At 45.0% G+C, this 19,466-nt stretch overlaps 1 protein-coding gene across 1 annotated transcript in view; it reads left to right on the top strand.

The window, feature by feature from the left end:
• Positions 424-19,466, top strand: part of LMNB2 (lamin B2) — a 29,891-nt gene continuing 10,848 nt past the window's right edge. Inside the window, exons 1-6 of the mRNA XM_021378430.1 lie at positions 424-741; positions 12,459-12,595; positions 15,006-15,162; positions 15,767-15,892; positions 17,627-17,797; positions 18,047-18,172. Coding sequence (XP_021234105.1) covers positions 439-741; positions 12,459-12,595; positions 15,006-15,162; positions 15,767-15,892; positions 17,627-17,797; positions 18,047-18,172 — 1,020 coding nt within the window. The 5' untranslated portion in view covers positions 424-438. The remainder of the gene's footprint in view (positions 742-12,458; positions 12,596-15,005; positions 15,163-15,766; positions 15,893-17,626; positions 17,798-18,046; positions 18,173-19,466) is intronic.

Below are 19,466 nucleotides of genomic sequence, written 5' to 3'. Positions count from 1 at the left end.
AAATTCCTCAGCAGGCCTTGCTGCTGACCCGTGCCTCCTCCCAGGGCGTGGAACGGGGTTTGTTTGTAGGAGGCCGTTTTTGGGGAGCACGGGGGGGGGGGGGGGCGCACCCGTTGTGACCCATGATGATGAGAAGGAACCCCGATCCTCCACGCTTGGAGGGGAAAAACAAACAGAACCCAGCAAGCGGTCTCTGCTTTCAGAACCGGCTTTCTTCAGAGTCAAGGCTGTTATATACAAGGCTATTAAATAACCTTTCTCCCCGTGCTTTATTCACAGTCTCGATGGGTTAACTCTACGTAACGCGCCTTACGAGAGACCGCACAGAGCGCAGGGCTCAGACGGGCGCCCGCGGGCAGCCCACAAAATGGCGGCGGGGCGGACTGCCCCTCCCGGCGCGCCCCGCGCGGCCATCTTGGCGCCGAGACTTCATTTCCCATGCGGCGCGGCGGCGGGGCAGGCGATGTCCGCCATCTTACCGCTCCCTCCTCCCCCGGTGCGGCCGGATTGAATGAGCTTGCTGCCCGCGAGCTGAGCGCCATGTCAGGCACCCCGATCCGCGGCACCCCCGGCGGGACCCCGCTGTCGCCGACCCGCATCTCCCGCCTGCAGGAGAAGGAGGAGCTGCGGCAGCTCAATGACCGCCTGGCCGTCTACATCGACCGCGTGCGGGCGCTGGAGCTGGAGAACGACCGGCTGCTGGTGAAGATCTCCGAGAAAGAGGAGGTCACCACCCGCGAGGTATGGCCTGCTGCCTTCACCCGGGGCTTCCGAGGCGGTGGCGGCCGGTGGGGCCGCTCCGTCCCAGAGAGGGCGGCTGGCGGCCCTGCGCTCGGCCCATCCCTCCCCCGCGGCGGCGGGGCTCGGAGGGGGGAGCTCGGTGGGGGGAAAAGGGGGGGGTACGAGTAGGGGCCCGGGGGCTGTGAGCGGGACTGCGGGGAGAAGCGGCTGCTGGCGGCACGCTGAGCGCGGCTCGGGCTGCTCTCGTCACCGAGCGAGAGCGAAAGGCGGGAAGGAGCGCTGCGGGGGGGGGTGGCGGGTCGGGCCTGTGCCGCGCCGGGTGGGGCCGGCGGGAAGGAGCGCGCTTCGAGCCGCGCTGCGGGTCTGGGCGCTGCGGGTCTCGGCGCTGCGGGCTCTGGGTCATCCCGCTGTCACATGTAAGCCTGGGAGAGGGTTTTTGGTCCCCACCGCGCGGCTGCTAGCGCTGTAGGATTTGAAAGGGTTGTGGTAACTTTGTTTCTCGCCGGGGAAAATCTTTCTTAACCCCTACAAATGCTGTGGACCAAATCCTTGAGTGTGGCGCGTCCCCGTCGTGATGGGTAACCTGTTCTGTTTCCTGTGACCTGGCAGGCAAGCTCGCCTCCCCCTTTTTTTTTGGAAGCCACCTTTTGCTTTTCCCTCTTGTCCCGTACCTGCTGCCCCCAGGACCCTCCTTCCCGTGTGGAGGATGGATGCTGGTCCCACCTGGTCCGTGCCAGCTCAGAGCCCTCCTCAATGGATCACTGATGCTGGAGAAGGCTTCTGAGATCACCAGCTGTCAGCCCACTCCCACCGTGCCCACTGGCTGTGTCCCCATGTGCCACAGCTCTGCTGTTCTGCAACCCCTTCAGGAACAGTGACCCCACCACCCCCTGGGCTTCCACCACACTTTCTAAGAGGAAGTTATTCCTCATATCCAACCTCCATCCCTTGGAGGCAGCCTGCAAGGCAAGGTATTCCACTTCCAAAGCAAGGTTGAGCTGAAGCTGGCAGCTAACCGCGCTGTGAGGTGTGCGATGTGAGGGATTGCTCTGCCACTCGTGTTGGCTTTTTTTTTTTTCCCCCTCTTCTTTTAAGGGTCCGGTGTGATGATGGTAGTGGGAGAAAAGTTTGAATTCATGCAATTTAGTTTAAGTAGACCAAATATGGTAATGTCTTGTTGGGGAGAGGTCAGCCTGCCTGCAATCAGTGTTCACCAAAGTACCTTGAAATGCATTTGTATCTCTTAATGGTGTAATGTAACATGTGTTTTCAAAGTAACTAGATGTTTCTAATCTTAAGGAACGCTTATGTCTCTTGTCCTATATGAGATTGCTATAAACAGAATAACTGTGGCTGGCTCGGGGCACTAGGAAGTTGTAGATTGCTGGAGGCTGGAACGTAAAAACAGGGAATAAATGCTCTAAACATGTAAAGCAGAATATAATTAACAAGAACACGTGTAACGAGAGTAAGTACAGGATGGGCACAACACATTTAGTCTTACATGTAGTGTGAATGTAAACCAACTTATTGTAGTTGTTCTGTGTGTTGCTGAGTCTGGAAAATACTCTGATGCCGTACATGGGGAAGGTAAGCTTGAGGGTTTTGATACAAATATTTTACTTACTTTTCCCTTTCAGTTTTCCTTTCTTTGCTTTTATTAAGTCTTAATTCTAAGATTCTGCTGTAAATTCCTTCCAACTCAGGATGTTCTGGGATTCTTTTGTGTTGTGTTAGAGCCAGTGCTCATAGAGTCCTTCACCTGGTCTCTGTGTTAAACGCTTCCCTGCTGTGTCTAGAACAGCTTATTTTTTCTATATGTGTGTCCAGAACGGGATTTTGCAGTCTTACCAAGTTTCAGTTCAGGATTGTGGGCAGGTGAGTTAGGGCTGTGTGAGCAGTGAAACTTCACATGGCTGTCAAGTTCTGGGTGCACTGAAATGGGAGAATTCTGTCCTTCTGGCACTAATCTGGTAAACTGGTTTTTCTGCTGATGCTTCAGTTTCCCTGTTGAATTTGTATTCCTAAAATAATCAAACTTAGAATGAAATGAGGTATTAAGAATACAAGAAAACAACAGTAGCTTCAATGCAGAGGCACTATTAAGTGTAGTCTATTGTCATTCTGTTTGGGATGCGTCATTATCTCTTTATATTAGCTCTGCGTGTTTGAAGTGGACTATTTAATTATCCAGCATTTGCATGATGAAAATTCCCCTTGGTGATTATCCTCAACCATGTTCAAATTCTAGCTTCTTTGGTTTTTTATTTTTTTAGCTTAATATTCCTAGTAGCGTTGTCTTATCCATGGTTATGTGCTTTCTCTCTGCTGATACTCTCATTACTCTGCCTTTAATAACCATCTTGACCTTTTCACAGATGAGGGAGCCTTTTTTTTCATTCTACGACTGCTTAATTTCAGTACGTATTAGGGCTGCTACTCTTTCTTCTTCCTGATAAATACATTGCTTAAAAGGGGTCTTCTGATTTTTGTTAAACTGTGACATGTGGCAGACTGATTAATCTCAAGTAACTCTTGAGTAAAGTGATTGTTCCCTTTCCACAAAAAAAAAGATGGCATTTTGATATGAATAAAAGTTCAACAGCTTGTAGAAATGGAGGGATTCCCATATTTTAATTGTCCACTTAAATATGCATTGAATCTAAAAGCAATATTTTTTCTTCCCACCAGGGAGCAGGCCTGGTTAATTTTTTGTTTCTGCTCCAGAAGGTTTGTTAACAACTTCTGCCTTGCCAGTAGGAGACAGTGCTTGCTGCTGGTACTGAACTGTTGGGGATCGTTGTAGGTTAAATTGGCTGAGGATATTCAGAAGGACCTCAGTGACTAATGCCAGGAACATGCAGTGGATGCAGCGATACACGTTGTGGGTTAACAAGCACTGCTCACTCACTGGGCTCTGTGTTAACACCTGAAACTTCTGCCTTGAGAGCAGTTGACACATCTTCTGCTTTTTCCATAACAGCCTTTAACAAGTCCCGTTTGCCTCAAAACATAGACAAGAGCACGGTGGTGTTACAGCGGAATTTGGCTGCTGCTTGTCACTCTGGTGTCCCCACATGTCCATGTCTCAGTAAGGGGCTGGGGTGAGACCGTTACTGACATCTGACTGCTACATGCATGGGAGCAAAGGGGTGGCATTTCTGATCTGGTTCTGAGAACTTTGGTTCTGTGGAATCACTTTGACATGAATGAATTGTTACTGGTGCTGTTCAGGCAAGGTCTGCAGCCACCGTTTCACCAGGCTCTTCAATCATTAGCTGATCGTGGCGTTTTTTTTTTTCCTAATTGTTTAAACTGTCAGGTTGCGAAAGAAAGAAAGCAGCTACTTTCGACTGCTGCTGGGTCACCTCCTCAGTTCTGCAGGCTTACAGCTGCATCGTGGCCTTGGAACAAAATAGCTCCTGTTGGTGTTCATGAGGAGTGCAGGGCTGCCACCTCTTAACGTGAGAGAAGAAGAACTCAACAGAAGTTGAGATGCATCTTCAGCCCTCTGCTAATTACATTCCTTTCTCAAGCTTTTGCAAACCTATCCAATGCTGTTCTGCCTTTACTTGTATGCAGTAGGCCTCTAGAGAAATAAAAATATACAGTAAGCACTTGGGTAAATAGAAATAAAAGTTGCCTTTTCAGCTGGGGAAGCCAATAACTGTTCTCATTCTCAGTTTGCTCTCGTGTGAATCCACTTGTGTAGCTTAGCCTATGAGAGAAGAGAAATTGAGCTTATCCCTTTGTTTTTCTACTCCCTAGTGTATGGTTGATATTCTCACTGTGCTGGGGTTGCTGTTACCTGGTCTGTGAGGTTGGGAGGGGGAGTGGTTGGAAGGATGAAGGTGGGAAGACTCCTTTCTAATAATACCTTCATTCCCAGCAGTGCTTATGATTGCAGTCCTCCAGAACAGACATTTTTAAGGGAGAGTTTACTATGCTGTCCTATTGTCTTCACCCACAAGAGGAAAAAAAAAAAGTGGGATGGAGAAAGGAAATAAAGATCCACGGGGAAATCTCAGCCACTGACAGCAATTGCACTTGCACAGAAGCAGTATGTACAGGCTTCCCTCTTTGTCTGTGTCTTCTCAAGCTCCGTGGGTGTTGTTGCAGGTGGCTGCAGTCTTGTATGTCAGGGCCATTCAAACTTTACTGCAGCCTCACCTGGACTCTTCTTACCTGCTGGTGCTGCAGCGGCTGTGCCCTTTGCTGCCCCATGTGTAGCAACCAGAGCTAGGGCTGAACTAGGATATGTGGCCTTGGTGCTACCTAGTTGCCATCTGTGAAACATGTTCAGGTGCTTCTGTGGATGGCACATCACTTGAGTCAAGTGACCCTTGCAAGACACAGGGTTAAATGGTGTTCTGGCACTAGAGAGATCAGCTGGATGGTAATGGTGCTGATATGCAGCACATATCTTCGTTGCTCTTGAGAACCTGGGTCCTTTGAAGGTTGCTTATTTCCTATCTCCATGCTGCCCTCTTAGTGTTTTTGTTTTTTCCTCCTTGAGGAGATGGTCAGTCCTCCAGTCTTCTTCCTGGCCTGTAGCAACTCCAGTATCTGCTTGTGGTCTTTGTCAGTGAGTTAACGCTGTAGTAAACAACTGTCTGCTCTGTAGGGAAATGTTTCCCTGTTAATTGCTGGGGACATAGCTTTGTACTACCCCTTGACTTGACACCTGCCAAACTGCCATGCCTGGCTGAAAAAGGAGGGAGCAAGTGTATTTTAGCTATCCTGCTGAAGTCTTTGGGCAAGGGCAGCCCTGGTCAACTTAGATCCATGACCTCATGGATGGAGTTTCGGTAAGGTTGTGCTGTGGCACTTAAATTGTATCTCTGTGGAGAAACTGGTTCTTAACTATATGAGCAGATGACCAGATTCCTTGAAAGAATGTGATACTGTTAACAATTTTTGGATAAACTGCCTTTGATGTTGATACTGATGACTACCTGGTTCTGAGCAGGCATTTCCATAGCCTTGATGCGTGGGACCACATCAGAAGAAAGAATAGCTATATGCCTTGGCAGATGCTCCTGGAGAGGCCGTGAGCCTTCATCAATCCATAACTGGGTGAACAAGAACACATTGAGCCATGCCTGCTGGGAACGCATTTGTTTTGCACGCTGATGCGTATTAAGATAATTAAGGCTTTGTCACCTAATTTGTCCAGCCTCAGAGTCCAGCATGTCCCCTCTGTCTGCTGAGTGATGTCATGCAGCTTCTTCGTAGTGGTTGCCGTGGGAGGTCTCCTTCTGTAGACCTGACCTGTCTTCTGGGTGGGGGGTGCTCAGGTGGGGGTTGGCTGGACGGATCCTGCAGAGCACCAGCTGACTGCAGAACTGCTGCTGGCAACTGTGGAGTTGTCTTTCAGGGCTGGTGACCGCTTGGAAGAGACAGGATCTACTTGACTAGACAGGACAAAGGTATCTTTGCCAACAGACTGGTCACCCCAGTAAGAACTTCAGACTGGAAATGATGGGGGAGAGCAAGGTTAATCTAATACCAGGTGAGGAGGTGGTGGCTGGAGTCAGACAGGCAAAGCGCTGGGGGCTGTGTGAGCAGAGGAGACAGCAGTCAACAAAGCAAGAGTGAAATGGGATCATCAAAGAAGTGCCTACGGGACAGCCTGGTGGGGAAAGCTCTCCTCTTCCTGACAAATCGTTGTGGTGCCTTTCTGAAGTGCCTGCAGCGCAAATGAAGCAACGTGGATAACAGCCGGGAGGAATTGGCCACCGTGGGTGCTACAACCTCAGTGGGATCATGGGCATGAAGTGGGATCGCTCACACAGTGAGTGCTGCGATGAACATCTAATCAAACTGCATCCATGAGTGGTGGAGGGGCCGGTGGGTTTCATCGTGAGACCACTGCAAATGATCTTTGAAAGGTCACGTCTGATGGCTGGAACAAAGCACATGTCACACCTAGTTAGGACGGGGAAAAAGGGAAGTCCAGGGAACTACATGCCAGTCACCCTCCCTTCAGACCCTAGAATAAGATTTGTGTCATTGTGGACTTTTCAAATCCTTGTCTATGTCCTTGCTGACTGCTTCCTCTGAGATGGACGAAGGCATGTTGACTTTTTTTTCCCAATCTAACATCCTTCTTCATGTACCTGCTAAATCCCCACTTCTTTTTGTTGGATCTGTCATGAAAACCTGCTTCCTGATGTACATGACAAGTCCCTTTGGCTGTGAATCTTGTGTTTTGCAGAAGGTACCGATTCTTCCTCTGTATGACTCTGACACGCTTGCCCAGTAATACTGTTCTTCACACTAATGTCTGCTGTCTCACTGTAGACTTCAGCTTCGTGACAAGTCATTCCTCTTTACAAACTCGTTTCTAATTGTCAAGTTCAAAGTCAACTCCTGGAACATTAAATATTGTAGTTGGCAATTCACCAAGTTGAAGAAGTGGGCTTAGAAAGCTATTAATACTTTATAAGTTTGATGGCTTGTTACTGCTTGATTTCTTGGTCTGTTCTATGATACTTTCAACTCATGCTTAAGTGCAGGAACCTCTTTAAGATTTCTCTAGTATGAATGTAAGTTAAATTAAAAAAAATAAAGTTATGTTTATACTTCATCTTTTTGAGATGGTACTTCTGCTTACACTGATCTATCATGTATACCTTTTCATAAGTGGGGCAGGAGTGGTTACTTTCTATGCCATTTATGAGTTGTTCTTCAGACCTTAATTTTTTGGCTTGCCATGTGTTTATCAGAAGTCACTGTCAGTTTTTATTTGGTGTTGATGCATGAGCTTAGCTTTTTGACAAATGCTGCACCACGTCCCATATCCTCCTGCTATACTGTGTTGCCCAGTGGGTAATCATGCCAGTTTCATTTTGATCATCTTAAAATATTTTATGTGATCCGTGTTTTTAGTGTGCCTTACACGATATCCCGCTTTTCGTCTTTGTTTTGAGTTGTTCCAACAAATACCTCTGTTTTCTGTAGTTGGCATATTGTAATAATCGCAACAGTTGTAATTACTTCTTGGTTCTCTTGCTTCTGCAAGGCTACTGAAAGCAAATCTAGTAAGGTTCTTTATGGCAAATCTGGTCCCACGTGCTGCGGAGAGCTGGGTGAGGAGTTGCTTCCTGTCATGGCTTACCAGATTGACCACTCCATGACACATGACCAAACATAGCTCTGGTATCATCTCTTGGAATACAGCTTGAACTAACTGACACCTGCTGGAATGACTGCGTTTTCTGCCTCTCTCATCTCCTGTGTTGTTCCTGTTTTCCTTTGTAGCTAGTGATGGATCAGCGCTGCGTATACCAGTGTTGTTTCCATACTCTGAATGCTGCATGCAATTCTCTAAACCTTTGTAAAAATGTGTAGAATCTGAGAAAAGTGTGCTCCCAGTATTCCTGGGACACTCGGGGACATTTAGACGCTGTCTGGTGGCGCAGTGCTGAGAAGTGTGATGAGGCAAAGCACCAGAAATGGGCTTCATTTCTGGTGCTTAGTGATTTCCCTTCCCTTGCTGCTGTGGATGCTGACTGCTGGTCCCGCTGCCATTTTTCTTTTTCTTTTTTTTGTCCATAAATTATATGTGAGGTATATCCTAAAAGGCCCTGCTTTTGGATTAATAACAGCTTTTTAAGAATGTGGGCTTGAAGTGTCACTACTGGAGAGCAAACTGAGCAGCAGTTGCAAAGTAATTTTAAAAGGGAGGAGGCTAAGGAGGGATTGTAGTTCTGAAAGAAAGCAAAACCAGAGGTGTACACTAAACAGAGGCACTATTGGGACTGTGGTAGTCTGGCAGTTTTTAAAGTCAGTAGACTCTTGGTTTTAAGTTCCTTCCACCAGAGCAAAGCTTGAGGGGTGGCAGTTTCAGGGAACAGAAATACTTGCCGGCGTTTCTCTCAATGCTAGAGCAGAAGGAAATACTGTTGTGGTTTTTTCCTGGCGCTTTCAGTGAGTAGCTAGTTCAGACTAGAAGTGTTGTCAAGCTCATAATACCAGGCTAGTTTACCTGTACTGGAACTGTTTGCTTTCTTCTGAGCCTGCTGCTGTGTTGGTTTCTCTCATCCCTAGTTAGCCAGAGCTGGGAATAAGCAGGATATTGTTCTCTATGATCTGGAAGGAGCATTTTGTCCACCAGTTCAATCATCTGAAAACTTTTATCAACTTTACCAAGAGCCCATATTGTCTTTCTGCAGTGTTTGAGAGTGTTACTGCTCCCAGCTGCCTGCTGCCTCCCAGTGCTGGTTGCTGTGATGTGCCCCTGTGTCTCAGTTACTTCTGTCTGTTCAGTGCGTTAGCTTAAAATGCTGCCATAAGTGGCTTTCTTGCTAACAAACTGTGAATTGGAGCTGTGTTTACTTGTTTATGTTTCTGGAACAGGACCAGAGCAGAAGTTTAACATGCTACAGGAGGAAAAAAAAAACATGCTAAGCTACCACAACAGGTTATGCAGTGAGTGTGTGTCAGACCTCTTTAATTAAGGAGCATTGTCTCTGGTTTTCTTTTTACCAAAAGGTTCTGAGATGGCTTTCATCATTCAATGCTTAGTTCATCCTAGCTATCTTCTATCAAGACAGGGATTACATTAAATGTTTGCAGTTCAGAATATTGTCCTTTTGATGTTGTTAAGCTGTGTGTTGTTCGGAGTGCTTTAAATATCAAGCATAAGTTATTCACTACCTGTTGTTGGTTGATACTTGTATTACCTTTTTGTAGTGATGTTTACAAAAATAGAGGGGAAAAAGGCTCTCTTGCTTCATACATGGAATTCCAGTTCATGCCTTGGAGGACTCAGAATTGATTTGTCCTTTTGTTGTATCAACTACACCACTCAGCTTGGCGTCATCAGCAAACTTGCTGAGGATGCACTTGATGCCCCTGTTTAGATCATCAATAAAGATATTGAAGAACAGCGGTCCCAGGATGAACCCCTGGGGGATACCACTTCTCGCCACCTCCTCCTGGACATAGAGCCATTGACCACAGCCCTTTAGCTGCAACCTTCCAACCAATTCTTTAACCTCTGAATAGTCCAGCCTTCAAATCTGTATCTCTCCAGCTTAGAGATAAGGATGTGGTGCAGCATTGCGTCAAAGGCTTAACAGAAGTCCAGGTAGATGGCATTTGTTGGTCTTCCCCTATCAACTGATGCCATCACTCCTTCATAGAGGGCCACCAGATTGGTCGGGCACAACCAGCCCTTGGTGAAGCCAGTGCATATCTACTGGTTGTCTCAGATCAGCTCCTTGTCTTGCATGTGCCTTAACATCTTTTCCAGGAGGATCTGCTCCATGATCTTCCCAGGCACAGTGGTGAGGCTCACTGGATTGTAGATTCGAGATCTTCCTTTCTCCCTTTCTTAAAAATGGGAGTGATGGTTCCCTTTTTCCACTCATTGGGGACTTCACAAGTCAGCTGTGTTTTTTTGAATATGATGGAGAGTGGCTCGGCAACCACATCAGCCAGCTCCTTCCAGTTCCCTGGAATGCATGTCGTCTGGCCCCATGTACTGTATGCACTCAGTCTTGTGATGTGGTCTCAAACATGCTCTGCTCTCACGGGGAGTCGGATTTTGCTCCCCCAGTTTCCACCTAGAGGTTCAAGACATGAGAGATGTGGGAAGCCTGACTGGCAGTGAAGAACGAAGCAAGGAACTTGAGTACCTCAGTCTTCTCCATGTCTGCTGAAGCCACTTCTGCCTTCTCATTTAGCAGAGGAGGTTTGCTCTCCATGGCCTGTCTCTTCTGAGCAGTGTGCCTGTAGAACCCCTTGTTGTTTTTCACATTCCTTGCCATGTTCAGTTCCATCAGCACCTTGGCTTTCCTGACCCACCTGTACGTGTTTGGACAGCATTCCCGTATTCTTCCCAGGCCGCCCATCCTTGCTTCCACAGCCTGTGCATGTCCTCTTACCCTCAGTCTGACCAGCAGGTCCTTGCCCAGTTGTGCCTGTTTCCTGCCTCCTCTGAGCTCTTGTGCTCTCAGGAAGGCATCCTTAACGAGCCGCCAGCCCTGTTCCATTCCTGTGTCCCTAAGGACAGTTTCCTAGGGAATCCCATCCAATAATTCCTTAAAACAACTGGAATTTTGTTCTCCTGAAGTTCGAGTCCCTGACTCTGCTCTTTGCCAGACCCGCAGTCCTCACTTAACCAGGCCATGGCTGCTACAGCACCTCTGGTCTTCACCTCTTTAATGATCTCCTCCACGTTAGTGAGCACCAGCTCCAGTGATGCTCCAGCTCTGGTTGGTCTGTCCAGTACCTGGACCAAGAAGCTGTCCCTGCTTGCAGCCCACCATGCTGCTTTCCCCCCTGCTCCTGCCCTGGGTGTCCCATCTAAAAAGCATGTAGCCCTCAAACATAGTATTCCACTTGTGTGATTTTGTATTGTAATTTGTAAATACTGCATTTTCATGAAGGCTTACACTTAGTGAAAGGCTTTACAGCCTTAAAATCTCTATTATTTTCTTGGCATGGGGGAGTGGTGTAAGGAGGATCTTAGCGCAGTCACAGCACATCTGTGTGGAACTTTCAGAGTGCTGTAACTGGTAATGCAGAGTTGTACTGGCTTGTACCATAGCGAACTTCTGGCTATCAGCTGTTGAAAAAGAACAGGGGAAAAAAACAAAACAAAAAAATTGAATAAGTCTTGAAAGAATAATTCTATAGTAAAAGAAGTAAGATTGCATGAATTGACAACCGAGTATTTGGCATGTAGTGAGCTTGCAGGCTTAAGTTGCAGTCAGCTCTCAGACTGTCATATCTAAGTTCATGTCAGAAGTTTTATGAAAATAAACTCTATCAGGAACTTAATTTATTTTCTGACTGCCTTTAATCAGTCTTTCTGAAGACCAGATGGTCGAGTCTGTTGTTGGTACTGCTGGAGTAGGCACTCCTAGGAACAGCACAGTTGTCTGGTGTCTACAGTTGATGCTTTGTTATGAAATTTCTTTTACTAAACTTGGTATATTCTGCTTTTTGCTCTTCCCACACCGTGATTGCTCTGTTTCTGAATTTACATCAATGATAGCTGTTCTGATATCATTTGATAGAAGCAGTACCATCCGTCTTATCTTCAAATTTTAGCTATCTTAATATACCTTTCAAATGATCTTGTGTTCTGAAGAAAAATAGCAGTGTTGAAGACTTTGAGGTGCCTTGTTGCAGTTTGAATGGTTGATCATCTTATCTTTTTTTCTGAGCTGGGACAGGGAGAGGTCTGTAGATCCTTGTCGTCTGAGGTAGAGAACAGGAGTAGAAGCTCGTCTCTGAACATCTCTGTAGTTCATCTCATTTCAGATTCTTTTTTTTTTCTTTATAGTACAGGAGCAGCAGAATGGAATGGGCCTTCCATTTGTATTCCAGAAAATATTTGTCCTAGTTTGTTTTTAAATGACATTGCTGCTTCAGAAAACCGCCCAAAGCACCAGTCTTGGAAATGAGAGTGAATAGTTCAAGGTCTGCTGGCAGGGTGTGCTGCTCTGCTTCAGTTTATCTCTTTGGGAGACTTGCACGCTTCAAACGTAGTACGTTTTGTTATGTTCTGCTGGGAATAAATCTTCAGTGTTGTCTTTGGGACTAGCTCACACTAGATCACAGCATATATGCACATAGGTGCCTAGTAATTGAAAATGGTCAATATTTAATGTACTTAAACAACAAAAGTCATCAAACTCAGTTTGCTGGTGTTTAGACTTGAGAATGTTTTTGTGTCTGAATGCTTTTTTTTTCCCCGTTAGGTCAGTGGCATCAAGAACCTCTATGAGTCTGAACTGGCTGATGCTCGAAGAGTTCTGGATGAAACCGCCAAAGAGAGGGCAAGGTTACAGATTGAAATAGGAAAACTGAGGGCTGAACTCGAGGAGTTCAATAAAAGGTAAGGAAGATCTTACACGGTATATTACATTTTTTCTTCTTTAAGTGATAAATTGCTAATCTGCAGTGTGAATGACACTGCTGATGCCTCTTGAAATGCCTTAGGGGATGTCTCGTGGAAGTGATGCAGGCTTGTCAGAGGGGAATCCTCAGACTGTACAGCTAGTATATACACAGATCTGTGTGTTGATAGAAGATGAATAAACTGTAAGTTGATGGGCAGTTCACACATGTAGATGCTAAAACAGTCAGTTGTGCCTGCTTCTGTCCTGCTCATAGGCACACAGAGCTGTGTGATTAAATGGGTTGTATTGTGTGGCACTTGAAGTTAGGCAGCCATCAGGGTTGTCTGTGTTGTCCTGGAGACAGCAAATACTCTGCTTGCTTGGGTTTTAAAGCAATCTCCAAAAGTGATCAGCAGCAGTAACTGGGAATTTGGCTCATGTACCCTGTTCTGCAGTTGCATGATTCTGTTTTGGTTAAGGTGTTCTTGCCAAAAGTTATCCTCACTTTGCAGCTAATGAGAATCACTGCAAGTTGATCTCTGTTTTTCAGGCCTTTGCTAATAGTGAGAGATTTTACAAATACCTTGTTATAGAACGTTGTGCACTTGAAGTGCTGCTGCTGCTGTTTCCCTTGGGTCATCTCCCTTGCCTTTGGGTGGTTGAGGTGTCCCTTATCAGTCACTTCAGGAAATTGAATAAGGCTAGCAGAATTACCATTTCAAATGTTCTTGGTGTTCTGAGATGCACTAAATATGAGAAGAGTATGCCAGGTTTTCTGTCTTCTTAGTTCATAATAGTAGAATTGAGTTCTTTCTTGACTTGGATGTTTCTTTTACTAGATTGCTTCCAGTCTCTTGAGATGTACTTGGAGTACTCTTGCTGTGGCTAGTCTAGTACGTATGGAAAGTCATTCCTGGGACGTGTGGCCTAATTTTAGGTGCAGTTCTTGGAAACAGAACTTTGACAAGACTATTTGCACAGGGTGCCTTGACATGCAGCTGATGATGAAGTCCTCCCTGCCCAGTCTCCTGCTCACCTGCCAAGCCTAGTTCAGTGCTTCCTGCATAAAGGAAAAGGAGGGCAATATGTAACGTTGTGTTTGCTACAGTTACTTCAGTGTCTCTTTCAAGCTCACCACCAGCTTAGACCCAACTCCTATAGAGTTGGGAAGCAGCAAGACCTTGGCTGGTGCTCAGGGGCCTGTGACAGGTTATGGTGCAGGAGAGATCATGGTTTGCCTGTCAGTGTGCAGGGCTTCAGAGCAAGTGTTGATGCTGACATCTTTCTGCCATGTGTGCTCAGCTTGGTCAGATGATGACAGCTACTGTCACCCAGTGTTCTCCATGAGTACAGATTATTCTTTTGGGATTTTGGATGCCCTGGCAGATAGTTTTGTTGGTTTTTTTTTGTTGGTTTTTTTTTTTTTTTTGCTTATCTACCATGTGTGATTCTGATCTAACATTTTCTTGATTTTTTTCAGTACTTCAAATAATTGGACAACAAGAAGCATCCCAAGCTTTTGTTTAGACAATAGACAATTGTCAAATAGACATTAGACAAAAAAAAAATTAGCTCCAAAAAGCTTTGGAATATGAAATGAAATGTCCTTGCTGTTTTACAGCCGAGTTCGAGATAGGGTGGTACTTTTTACATGCTTAGAGTTATGTCGTGATTGTTGATCATCTACCTTAGGAGCTAGGAAAGCCTGGGAAGAAAAAGGAAGGCCAGTGGGATGAATTGGGAGCTCCCAGGCCTTGGGAGGTTCTGGAACACAAGACAACTCGTTGAGTATTTTAGTACTCAGGAGCTACCCTTTGTCAGCATGTGGCAAAGACGAGATGCCTAAAGGGAGCCGAGTAATGGAATGGCTCTAGACTCAGAATGCTACGTCTCTCCATTGTGGAAGAGAAGTGGTTTGTTGTCATTGTCCTCTTTCACAGGAAAGCACTTTCCTGGGTTAGACTCTCCTCTATATGAAGGGATTCATAGTTCTTGGAGGGATCTGAAGGGGGCACACTGGTCTGGGCCCAGCCAGGAAGCGCTTGCTCATGGGCCCCTGTCAGAGATGTGTGTGCTCTGCTCCTTGGGGGCTGTAGTCCAAATGTTTCTTCTATGAAATGAAAAAATGGTCTTTATGCCTCGAACAGCAGGCAGAATTGTTTTTTCCCTTGCCATCCAGTAATGTATGTTCCTCCTAATTAGGCAATAGATATATAGCACATTGTTCTAAAGCTCAGCTTGTACCAGGTTTATAATTATTTTAATTAGCTGCAGTTGCAGATTACTGTGGAGCCACCTACTGGTGCAGTAATTGTACAGTACCCAAACATCTGTAATTGTGACCAAGGTATTCTCCAGATGTGTGTGCACTGATGAGTAAATATAGGTAACTTTTGTTTGTTTCAGCTACAAAAAGAAAGATGCGGATTTGTCTGTTGCTCAAGGTCGCATTAAGGATCTTGAAGTACTCTTCCATAGAAGTGAAGCAGAACTCAATACTGTCCTGAATGAGAAACGCAGTCTGGAAGCAGAGGTGGCTGATCTGCGTGCCCAGCTTGCTAAGGTATTGCCGTGAGTGCTTCCTTGCTTTAGCAAGGTTATTCTTTGTGAATTTTTTTAGGATTTTTTTGCTGTTAGTTTGTCTGAACATCATTGCTTCAGATCACATATGCTTAACCTTTACCTGCCCCTCTTGGATGTGAAAATAAATTATGAAATCTGTAAAACAACCAAAGTATTAAGGTGTGTTAGAAATATTGATAGTATAAAGATTTGTGTTCCTAGTTACTAAAAGTTCTCCTTTGTAACATCCTGCTTAATTTTAAATTTATGATGACAGCACAGCTCCTCTGGATCAAGAAAAAGAAGAACATGCAATATGTCCTTGAGAAGTTAATAATCCTTGGATTCATTATCAAACTACATTGAAATAATCCTCTGTTTTTTATAGGTGGGATAGAATATTGAAAGCTTTTCTAAGCGTTTATACATGCAAACACATGCTTTTTCTTTTTTATATTTTTCTTTTCTTTTGTAATAGCTTGAGATGTGATTTATTGTTGTGTATTATTGGTCCAAAGATGTCAGTTGAAGGTTGTGAAGAGCTTGTGGATGGAAAAAAGGGATCCAGTCAAAATTAAATCTCTATCTTTACAATTCTCTACCAGGCTGAAGATGGTCATGCTGTGGCTAAGAAGCAGTTGGAGAAGGAGACACTCATGCGTGTGGACCTGGAGAATCGGTGCCAGAGCTTGCAAGAGGATCTGGATTTCAGGAAGAATGTGTTTGAGGAGGTATTACCAGCCTAGTAATCTCATTATATTCTGAAGTTCTTCTAGTTCTTATTCAGACTGACCATAAACAGTTACTAACGAGGCCAGGTAGTGAAAATCAGTATTATCCTATCCTTGCTGTGAATGTTTTCTGTATGCAGGGAAAGTCTTATTCCCCTTCTTTACACAGGCTGCATGGCCCTGCCCCTTGTTTGCACCAGCTTTGATGATTGTTAGACCTGACTGTAACCTGTTTCCATTGGTGAGAACAGTGTACCATTGCCCTGCTTTTTGCTGGGGGTACAGAAGGACCAGAGTTTTTGGAAACAGTGGGGATGGGAGGAATGGGAAAGGGAAGCATGGCCATTTTTTGTACTAGCTAAATGTGTGTACTTTTTTGTACTGTACTAAATGTGAGGTCAGCTTATTCCATCTCTTGAAAACCAACTCTGACCTTTGATTCTTCAGCAGCACAAGCACATTCCAGTAGTGGCTGCTGAGCAGCTGCCACAGACTCCTGCCCTTTGTCTCACCCATGTGATGTTTGGCTGACCATGCACCAAACCATTTCAGCATGATTAAAGAGAAAATGTTTTGTTGGCTTAGTTGAGTTTAATATTTGCCAGTTTAATGGCTGAGTTATCTTTTACCGTGGAATAAAATGAGTGTGCAAACTGGATGAAGGGGTTAGGCAAGGCTGTGTGGCTAAGGACAGGTACTGGAATAGGGCAGAGAAGCAAGACACCCTGAGCTGTGACCATTGTGTCACTTTCATGCCATGAAGCAGTTGGATTGCTATGTGCCACTGTAAGCAACAAACCCTTCCTTGGTTGTAGGGCATTAAAGTAATTTCTTGCTCCCTGCCAACTTTCTGCAAAGCAACTCATATAAAGTGGCCCTGAATTTTTTTTTAGCCTGCTATGACTTCAGTTTAGGCATGGGAAGTAAGCCTTACTTCTCTTGCCCACTGTTCCATCTCATGACCACACTGCTACTTTCAGGCCTCCTCGCAGTGTTTACAGCTGCTCCCATATTGTTTGCCTTACCCTGAAGGCAGAAATGAATTCTTTCTCATACTGAGAGTTTCGGCCTGGGTGGGTCTCTGCAGTGCTCAACATGAATAAGTACACGAGTAAATCTCACTTCAGTAGTTTAGGGCCAGTGTTACAGGCACAGAGATCTCATAATTCACCAAAAAAGAGTATTTTATCTGTACAAATTCTGACCAGAAAAAAAAATTGTTTTCAGGGCAATAGCATAGAGGATTTGTTTGGGTTGCTTCTTTATTACTAATGTTATCAAAATCTAATTAGTAGAGTGAACTTTGAAGATGCAGTTTCTCTGCATTATGTTTGTCTTCAGTGTACATAATGGTTGATTTTTATCTGACTCCTTATAGACTGCTTGCAGTTGGAGGCATGTATATTGAGAAGGAAAAGGTTTGTGGTGCAGCATATGGAAAATCTCTTTTCTATGTAGAAAACTCACTCCTGCCTTGGTTATTGTAGCACAAAATAGCTCCTTACTTAAAGTCTATATGAATATTTTTAAGCCTCTTTTCAAGTTTGCTCACCTTTTAGAATTCATTCTTGCAGAATGAGACAGGTAACTCGCATCTTTAATATATGCAGTAACTTTTAGGCTGCAGTATTGTAGTTCCTAAATACTAAATAATTAGTACTGAAGTAATTAATACTTTCTAAGTTGCTTGTACTGTTTACCCCAATGTAGGACTTTGTCCCCTTTTTTGTGTAGGAGATAAGAGAGACAAGAAAACGACATGAGCATCGTTTGGTCGAAGTGGACACTAGTCGCCAACAGGAGTATGAAAACAAAATGGCTCAGGCCCTGGAGGATCTGCGAAATCAGCATGATGAGCAAGTCAAGCTGTACAAAATGGAGCTAGAGCAGACCTATCAGGCTAAGGTAACTACTGCTCTCCCCTTCTGTTGGACCAGAAGTCCAGTCAGGGAGATAGAACCATTTCCATCAGTCCCACCGCTTTAGAACTGAAATATGTTTTCTTGTTCCTTAGAGTATGTCCTTGATGTTCATAAACTTACTGGATTTCCATTTTAAATTATTTAAGATTAGAAAGCTTATATTCCTTACTGAAAGTATAGTTACAAGATGTCTAACTCAGTGCAAGTGACATGGATGTAACTTGTTTTCCAGTTGGACAATGCCATTCTGGCCTCTGACCAAAACGACAAAGCTGCTGGTGCTGCTCGGGAGGAGCTGAAGGAGGCTCGCATGAGAATAGAATCTCTCAGCTACCAACTTTCTGGCCTTCAGAAACAGGTAAAAGGCACTAAATTTCGTCTCATTTCTAATATAAAGCACTGTAATGTTTGGATGTATTCAAATTTCTGTCTTCTCATATTTTGTGAATTTTATGGAGAGAAGTGGTTGTTGTCTTTTTGATCTTAGAATCATAGAATCACCACGGTTGGAAAAGACCTCTGAGATAATCCAGTCTACCTGTCACCAGCATTTCCCACTAAACCATGATCCTCAGTACAATATCTAAATGCTTCCTGAACACCTCCAGGGTCAGTGACTCCTCCATCTTGAGGAATATGGGCCTGGCAAAGAGCAAAGTCAGGACCCTGAATTTTAGAAGAGCAAAATTCCAGTTGTTTAAAGAATTAGTGGAAGAGATCCCTTGGAATCTGTCCCTAGAGACAAAAGGAACAGAACAGAGCTGGTAAATCTTTAAGGCCAATTTGTTAGAGTGCAAGAGTTCTCCATCTGCACATGTAAGAAATCAGGGGAGGCAGGAAACCGGCATGGCTGAGCTAGGACATGCTCATCAAACTGAGGGGTAAGAAGGAAGTACTCAGGATGGATGGCCTGGGAAGAGTGCAGAGATGCTGTCCAGACATGCAGGGATGGGATCAGGAAAGCCAAGGTGAAACTGGACTTGGCAAGGGATACAAAGAGTAACGAGAAGTTCTGTGGGTACATCGGTTAGAAGAGAAAGGCCAAAGAGAGCGGAACCCTCTCTGAAAAATGAGAAGGGAGAACTGGCTTCCACAGACTGAGATATTCAGTTCTTTGCCTCAGTCTTCACTGTCAGTCAGGCTTCCCACATCTTGTGTCCCTGAACCTTTAGGAGGGAGTTGGGAGCAAAATCCCACCTCCCATAAGCAGAGAACAAGTTCAGGAGCACCTGATGAAATTGAGCATGTACAAGTCTATGGGGCCCAATGACATGTATCTCAGAATCATAGAATTAACTAGGTTGGAAAAGACCTACAAGATCATCCAGTCCAAATCCTGAAGAAACTGCCTGATGTGGTTGCCGAGCCACTGTCTATCGTATCCAAAAAATCATGGCTCTTCAGTGAAGTCCCTGGTGACTGGAAAAAGGGAAATCGCTCTCATTTTTAAGAAGGCTAAAAAAGCCTCACGTCTGCCAGGGAAGATCATGGAATTAAATCCTTCTGGAAGCTATGTTAAGACACAAGCAAGATGAGTTGATACTGAAACAGTATGCAGGGCTCCACCAAGGATAGATTGTGCCTGACCAACCTGGTGGCCTTCTATGATGGAGTGATGACATCAGTTGATAAGGGAAGACAAACAAATGTCA

The sequence above is a fragment of the Numida meleagris genome, chromosome 27 (genome assembly GCF_002078875.1).
Source record: "Numida meleagris isolate 19003 breed g44 Domestic line chromosome 27, NumMel1.0, whole genome shotgun sequence".
Classification (NCBI taxonomy): domain Eukaryota; kingdom Metazoa; phylum Chordata; class Aves; order Galliformes; family Numididae; genus Numida; species Numida meleagris.
Note: the sequence above shows the minus strand (reverse complement) of the source record. Positions and strands in the feature narration are given on the sequence as shown.